The sequence below is a fragment of the Bison bison genome, unplaced genomic scaffold (assembly GCF_000754665.1).
Source record: "Bison bison bison isolate TAMUID 2011002044 unplaced genomic scaffold, Bison_UMD1.0 scf7180017864494, whole genome shotgun sequence".
NCBI lineage: Eukaryota > Metazoa > Chordata > Mammalia > Artiodactyla > Bovidae > Bison > Bison bison.
The window spans coordinates 1,151,230-1,159,477 of record NW_011495053.1 but is presented as its reverse complement, the minus strand read 5'-3'; the positions used below and the strand labels follow the sequence as shown (position 1 = coordinate 1,159,477).

Here is an 8,248-nt window from a genome sequence, read left to right as displayed (position 1 = left end):
CTCCACCCCCTACGCATGACTCAGCAATATCACCTTGCTGCCATGCTGCCTGGCTTTCCTCCACAGGCATTTTTTCACCACGGTCTCCTCCCTCAAATCCCCTTGATCCATCCCTCCACAGTCAACACCAGCCCTCACCCTGGGATTGCTCCACAATCCCTAAAATCCAATTCCCAGTCGCTGTGCCTTCCAGGCGACCCTCCTCCCTGTCTGGGGAATTTATGGCTGAGGCAAGGACTGTCTGATTTTCATTCCATTTAGGCTGCCAAAGATCGGCTGTTTCACTCTCAGCCTTAAATGTTTCCCCTCTGACTCAGACAATTGCCCCCACCTGGGGATGGGACCCCTGCTCCAGTTCCCCGACCTGCGGAGAGCAGGTCCAGTCCTAGTAACATTCCTGTTTTTCCCCTAGTTCCTTCATCCTTCCAAGTTTTGCATGGTTCTATATATTCTTTTCCACTGGTCAGGTACTCCTGTCCACTCTCAGCTGGTGTTCTGCCTGCACTTCTGTGTCTAAAGGTGGATTCTGGATGTATCCATAGAGATAGAGGTACTCCATGCCCACCTACTCCTCTGCCATCTTATTCTCTGTTGTTATCCCACTCTAGTATTCTTGTCTGGGAAATTTCCATGGATAGATGGGCCTGGTGGGTTACAGTCCATGGAGCTGCAAAGAGTTAGGGCATGACTGAGCACACACACATTCTCTATTTTTTAACACTAGAGAATATTGCTGTAATTTATCACTCAGCATTTGTGCATGAAGGATCACACAATAAATCATTATGAAGACAGGCCAGAAAGTTCCCTGAGGTCTAGTGTTTAGGATTCTGGACTTCACTGCCATGGCCCACGTTCAATCCCTGGTTGGGGAACTGAGATCCTCCAAACCAGACAGCGTGACCAAAAAAAAAAAAAATGGCCATAATGGCTGGAAAATTTTACAAAGAATACCTTAAAGACAGGCCAAGCTCATATGCTTTCTGATGTGTGTTCTTTTCCAGGTCAGAACTGCGGGGGCTTAGTTCAGGGTCCCAATGGCACCATCGAGAGCCCAGGGTTCCCCCATGGCTACCCCAACTACGCCAACTGCACCTGGATCATTATCACGGGGGAGCGCAATCGGATACAGCTGTCCTTCCACACCTTTGCTCTGGAAGAGGACTTCGATATTCTGTCAGTGTATGATGGACAGCTCCAACAGGGCAATCTGAAAGTGAGGTAAGGTGTATGCTCTTCCTGTTACAGACCAGGTGGCACGGTTTGACATACTCAGATTCTGAAACTTCATTGAGGTTAGAATTTGAATTTAATGATCAGAAAGTAACGTCTTAGTTACTATAAAGAAAAAGTAAAGATTGAGGATGTGTGCACCATATTTTCAATCCCTAAAAGCACAACCTCTTACTGAAAGCAATCACTGACTTCATTAATTGATACCAAATTGTTCAAGATGGATAAAACAGTGTTGCCAAGGGAATTTAACTACAGTTACAATACACCATTGTTTTTAAGCAACTGTGGGTTTGAGAGAAAAGGCACAAAGGTACATGTCTGAGTACAATTTAGAGAACAAAAGGAACCTTGATATTGTCATAGAATATATTCACTACAAAGGACATAGGAGGTGGGTGGGATAAAAGCATGGAAAAATATTGTGCTCTGGAAAAATTTTGGTTTGCACCATCATAATATATCCCATTGCTCATTAGCATTCTCTTTTGATATATGATTTTTCACCATGAAGAAAGAACAATATTTGCTGGGATGATTGTAAGTTATATTTTTAATTTATCACCAAGATTGTACCTGTACAATATATCCATCTTTTTTTTTTTTTTAATTTTGGCTAAGGGATAAAGAAGACATTGGAATTTCTTAATATATTAATACATATATAACATGAATGTATATGAATGTCAATGTATTAACTAGATAGTCAATGTGTTAAAAATAGATTATGACTATATTTCAAAATATTCTAATTGCATTTCTTTATGCATTTTCAGATATAAAAAACCTAATAGTTTTTTTTTCTGTACCATCTTCAGTGTTACTGTCTGCTTTTCCACTTGTCCTTTCTGAGACTTACTGCATATGGCTACCTCCTTTATGGACTCCTTAGCCAAGCTTGCTTTCTTCTTGTCAAGGATGCATGGGCCAGTATATTTGGACAAAGTATCTACATAGGCAGTACTTGTTAATTTGATGCAAGATTTCTTAATCTCTCTGATGCTCTTCTGTTAGTTATTTACTAGTTTTTATTCCACATAAATGATCCTACTAGGGAATAGTGCTATTTTGTAATAACAGAGAGAATTGTAATAAAAATTCCAAAGAATTGTGACAAAAAATAGATAATCCATTTAACTTAAATATTAAGGCATATAACTCTGTGTTAAAAGTAATTCTTTCTCTTTTGATGAAAATAAAGCCTATTGCATGTGAAAGTAAAAAAATATATATATTTTTCTGTGAGGAAGAGTGCCCAGTTTCTTCATGGTAACTTTCACAGGAGTGGTCTCAGATGCAGCCAGATTGATCTTCTGTTGGATGTGGTTTTTAATTTACTGTCCAGTTGAAAGCACTCCTGTTCTGAGGGAAAAACTACAAATGATCTTCAAATCTATTATTTTAAAATATCCAAAGTCATTTTTATTCACCCTGTAGGTTCAGGCATTATTTGGGGTTGGAAGAGCAGTTTCCAAAGTAGTTACATAATTACATAAACTTTTGTTGCTTATAAAACAAACAGCAAAAAAAAAAAAAAAATCGGTTAATATTTCCAATCCCTGTAACTCTTTTAATTTCTATAATTCTATTCTATTCTAAAGGAAATCTGTCTTAAATGTTAATTTTCTCAACTTTGATGTTGTTTAGTTGCTAAGTCATGTTCAACTCTTTTGTGACCCTATGGACTGTAGCCACCAGTCTTCTCTGTCCATGGGATATCCCAGGCAAGAATAATGGAGTGGGTAGCCTTTCCATTCTCCTCTTCCTGACACAGGGATCAAACCCAGGTCTCCTGCATTTCAGGCATTCTTTACCGTCTGAGCCACCAGGGAAGCCAAACCTATCTTTAAACAATTTATTATTCCCTTAAGTTTTTAAGTTGATACTATGATCATTTTATATGTTAATGATCTTCCCTAGTGGCTCAGACTGTAAAGTATCTGCCTGCAATGCAGGAGACCTGGGTTCAGTCCCTGGGTTGGGAAGATTCCCCTGGAGAAGGGAGTGGCTACCCATTCCAGTATTCTTGCCTAGAGAATTCCATGGATAAAGGAGCCTGGTGGGCTACAGTCCACGGAGTCACAAGAATTTGGACACGACTGAATGATTAACACTTACATGTTAATAACTATAAAGTTTAGGAAAACTTTAAGTTTTATAGCAGGATCAGCAGCAGAAATATTAAGGTTAGAATAGTTAGATTCATTGTATTTTATTCTGATGTACTTTATTAATATTGGTAAGTTATATGTGTGAATCTTGATTCTTACTCACTTAGATGTTTTAACTAGAGAAAGTAAGGAAGACTGACAAGAAAGAAACTGCTTGGGTTTGCACAAATTACTCAGTTATTATAAATTTTCATTTGAGATGAATAACAAGTCACAATTCTATGTGTTTCCTGTCCTTAGAGTAAGGAAGATGTTTTTGTCTTTCTATTATATGATATAACTTTCCCTCTGAACTCCATACTCAGAATGCCTCTTTGAGTGGACATCCTAATCAGTTCAATTCAGTTCAGTCACTCAGTCGTGTCCGACTCTTTGCGAGCCCATGAATCGCAGCACGCCAGGCTTCCCTGTCCATCACCAACTCCCAGAGTTCACTCAGACTCACGTCCATTGAGTCAGTGATGCCATCCAGCCATCTCATCCTCTGTCGTCCCCTTCTCCTCCTGCCCCCAATCCCTCCCAGCATTAGACTCTTTTCCAATGAGTCTAATCTTTGTATGAGGTGGCCAAAGTACTGGAGTTTCAGCCTTAGCACCATTCCTTCCAAAGAAATCCCAGGGCTGATCTCCTTCAGAATGGACTGGTTGCGTCTCCTTGCAGTCCAAGGAACTCTCAAGACTCTTCTCCAACACCACAGTTCAAAAGCATCAATTCTTCAGCGCTCAGGTTTCCTCACAGTCCAACTCTCACATCCATACATGACCACTGGGAAAACCATAGCCTTGAATAGACAGACCTTTGTTGGCAAAGTAATGTCTCTGCTTTTCCAAGGAGTACATGTCTTTTACGTTATAATTCTTCTGGGCCACAGAAGTGACCATTTCAGGTGTCCTAACAAATTCCCAAAGCATATCAGAAACAGAATTCCAATAATAACTGCTAAGTACTATGCTGTGTGCTGTGCTCAGTCACTCAGTCATGTCCGACTCTTTGCAACCCCATGGATTGCAGCCCACCAGTCTCCTCTGTTTATGAGGATTCTCCAGACAAGTATACTGGAGTGGGTTGCCATGCCCCAAGGGTCTTTACAAATATAAAATTTGAATCAAGAATGGTGTGAAATAGTAAATAAATAATGTAATGTAATAGGAAACATAATAATATGAAATAAAAAATGTTCTCATTATTAGGGCAAATATGTGAGCAGGTTGTAGTATTTCAACATTAGTTAATGGACAAAGTAGTTGTATAATAACAGTATTGAAATCTAATTAATAAGGTTGAGGTGGAGACTCCAAGGCTGTTTGTTTCCCATGTATCTTGGAACAGTTGTTTATTTCTCAAATAAAATTAAATCACAACCCAGAGAATCTCTGGAATTCAAACAAAGGGCACCTTTGTGAGAGACTTGATTGCAAGCTGCCAATTCACTCAGTTGTTAGGAAAGTTACTTAGAGCTGTCATGGTCTCTGGTTGTGTTACTTCTGTACAAACACAGTTTTTAGCAGCTCAAAATGTGCACTAATGAAAATTGATAGTGTATAATATTAAACAACTTGATCATTTTATTATAAAGAAATATATTTTGTGCAAATACAATAGATAAACCTTTTTATATAGATTACATAAGATTTACATGTAATCCCCAGCTAACAGAATTTGAGGTTAAGGATTACTCATGTTTATGTTGTAACTTGAAATTTAGTGAGAATATTTGATTTAACCTGTGTCAGCAGCAGCAGCATGTAACAAAAAAAGTTTAAACAAAGCAACAGTGTACAGTGTATGTTTCATTTTGGATTATCTATATGAAACAAACTCATATATGATTTATATATCCATCAACAAATCAACTTTTAGTATGTGGCTATTGAGCTTTTTTTTTTTTTTTTTAATTGGAGACTAATTACTTTACAGTATTGTGGCAGTTCTATTTCCAGTTTTTTAAGGAATCTCCACACTGTTCTCCATAGTGGCTGTACTAGTTTGCACTCCCACCAACAGGGTAAGAGGGTTCCCTTTTCTCCACACCCTCTCCAGCATTTATTGCTTGTAGACTTTTGGATTGCAGCCATTCTGACTGGCGTGAAATGGTACCTCATAGTGGTTTTGATTTGCATTTCTCTGATAATGAGTGATATTGAGCAACTTTTCATGTGTTTGTTAGCCATCTGTATGTCTCCTTTGGAGAAATGTCTGTTTCGTTCTTTTTTGATTGCGTCGTTTATTTTTCTGGAATTGAGCTGCTTGTATATTTTTGAGGTTAAGTCTTTGTCCATTTCTTCATTTGTTATTATTTTCTCCCATTCTGAAGGCTGTGTTTTCACCTTGTTTATAGTTTCCTTTGTTGTGCAGATGCTTTTAATTTTAATTAGGTCCCATTTGTTTATTTTTGCTTTTATTTCCAATATTGTGGGAGGTGGGTCATAGGGGATCCTGCTGTGGTTTATATCTGAGAGTGTTTTGCCTATGTTTTCCTCTGGGAGTTTTATAGTTTCTGGTTTTATGTTTAGATCTTTAATCCATTTTGAGTTTACTTTTGTGTACGGTGTTAGAAAGTGATCTAGTTTCATTCTTTTTTTTTTTTTTGAAGTCCCAACAATTGCTTTTATTATTTTTTTAAATTTTATTTTATTTTTAAACTTTAGAATATTGTATTGGTTTTGCCAAATATCGAAATGAATCCACCACAGGTATACATGTGTTCCCCATCCTGAACCCTCCTCCCTCCTCCCTCCCCATACCATCCCTCTGGGTCGTCCAAGTGCACCAGCCCCAAGAATCCAGTATCCTGCATCAAACCTGGACTGGCAATTCATTTCACGCATGATATTATACGTATTTCAATGCCATTCTCCCAAATCATCCCACCCTCTTCCTCTCCCACAGAGTCCAAAAGACTTCTATACATCAGTGTCTCTTTTGCTGTCTCATATACAGGGTTATTGTTACCATCTTTCTAAATTCCATATATATGTGTTCGTATACTGTATTGGTGTTTTTCTTTCTGGCTTACTTCACTCTGTATAATAGGCTCCAGTTTCATCCACCTCATTAGAACTGATTCAAATGTATTCTTATTAATGGCTGAATAATACTCCATTGTGTATATGTACCACAGATTTCTTATCCATTCACCTGTTGATGGACATCTAGGTTGCTTCCATGTCCTGGCTATTATAAACAGTGCTGCGATGAACACTGGGGTACACGTGTCTCTTTCGATTCTGGTTTCCTCGGTGTGTATGCCCAGCAGTGGGATTGCTGGATCATAAGGCAGTTCTATTTCCAGTTTTTTAAGGAATCTCCACACTGTTCTCCATAGTGGCTGTACTAGTTTGCATTCCCACCAACAGTGTAAGAGGGTTCCCTTTTCTCCACACCCTCTCCAGCATTTATTGCTTGTAGACTTTTGGATCGCAGCCATTCTGACTGGCGTGAAATGGTACCTCATAGTGGTTTTGATTTGCATTTCTCTGATAATGAGTGATGTTGAGCATCTTTTCATGTGTTTGTTAGCCATCTATATGTCTTCTTTGGAGAAATGTCTATTTAGTTCTTTGGTCCATTTTTTGATTGGGTCATTTATTTTTCTGGAAATGAGCTGTAGGAGTTGCTTGTATATTTTTGAGATTAGTTGTTTGTCAGTTGCTTCATTTGCTATTATTTTCTCCCATTCTGAAGGCTGTCTTTTCACCTTGCTTATAATTTCCTTTGTTGTGCAGAAGCTTTTAAGTTTAATTAGGTCCTATTTGTTTATTTTTGCTTTTATTTCCAATATTCTGGGAGGTGGGTCATAGAGGATCCTGCTGTGATGTATGACGGAGAGTGTTTTGCCTATGTTCTCCTCTAGGAGTTTTATAGTTTCTGGTCTTACATTTAGATCTTTAATCCATTTTGAGTTTATTTTTGTGTATGGTGTTAGAAAGTGTTCTAGTTTCATTCTTTTACAAGTGGTTGACCAGTTTTCCCAGCACCACTTGTTAAAGAGATTGTCTTTAATCCATTGTATATTCTTGCCTCCTTTGTCAAAGATAAGGTGTCCATATGTGAGTGGATTTATCTCTGGGCTTTCTATTTTGTTCCATTGATCTAAATTTCTGTCTTTGTGCCAGTACCATACTGTCTTGATGACTGTGGCTTTGTAGTAGAGCCTGAAGTCAGGTAGGTTGATTTCTGCAGTTCCATTCTTCTTTCTCAAGATAGCTTTGGCTATTCGAGGTTTTTTCTATTTCCATACAAATTGTGAAATTATTTGTTCTAGCTCTGTGAAGAATACCGTTGATAGCTTGATAGGGATTGCAATGAATCTATAAATTGCTTTGGGTAGTATACTTATTTTCACTATATTGAATCTTCCAATTCATGAACATGGTATATTTCTCCATCTATTAGTGTCCTCTTTGATTTCTTTCACCAGTGTTTTATAGTTTTCTATATATAGGTCTTTAGTTTCTTTAGGTAGATATATTCCTAAGTATTTTATTCTTTCCATTGCAGTGGTGAATGGAATTGTTTCCTTAATTTCTCTTTCTGTTTTCTCATTATTAGTGTATAGGAATGCAAGGGATTTCTGTGTGTTGATTTTATATCCTGCAACTTTACTATAATCATTGATTAGCTCTAGTAATTTTCTGGTGGAGTCTTTAGGGTTTTCTACTTAGAGGTTCATGTCATCTGCAAACAGTGAGAGTTTTACTTCTTCTTTTCCAATTTGGATTCCTTTTATTTCTTTTTCTGCTCTGATTGCTGTGGCCAAAACTTCCAAAACTATGTTGAATAGTAATGGTGAAAGTGGGCACCCTTGTCTTGTTCCTGACTTTAGAGGAAATGCTTTCAATTTT

At 37.8% G+C, this 8,248-nt stretch overlaps 1 protein-coding gene across 1 annotated transcript in view; it reads left to right on the top strand.

Moving 5' to 3' along the window:
- Positions 1-337: 337 nt before the first annotated feature.
- The window catches only part of LOC104979990 (CUB and sushi domain-containing protein 1-like), a 646,469-nt gene continuing 638,558 nt past the window's right edge, over positions 338-8,248 (top strand). Inside the window, exons 1-2 of the mRNA XM_010828522.1 lie at positions 338-377; positions 1,005-1,221. Of these exons, the coding sequence (XP_010826824.1) occupies positions 338-377; positions 1,005-1,221 (257 nt within the window). The remainder of the gene's footprint in view (positions 378-1,004; positions 1,222-8,248) is intronic.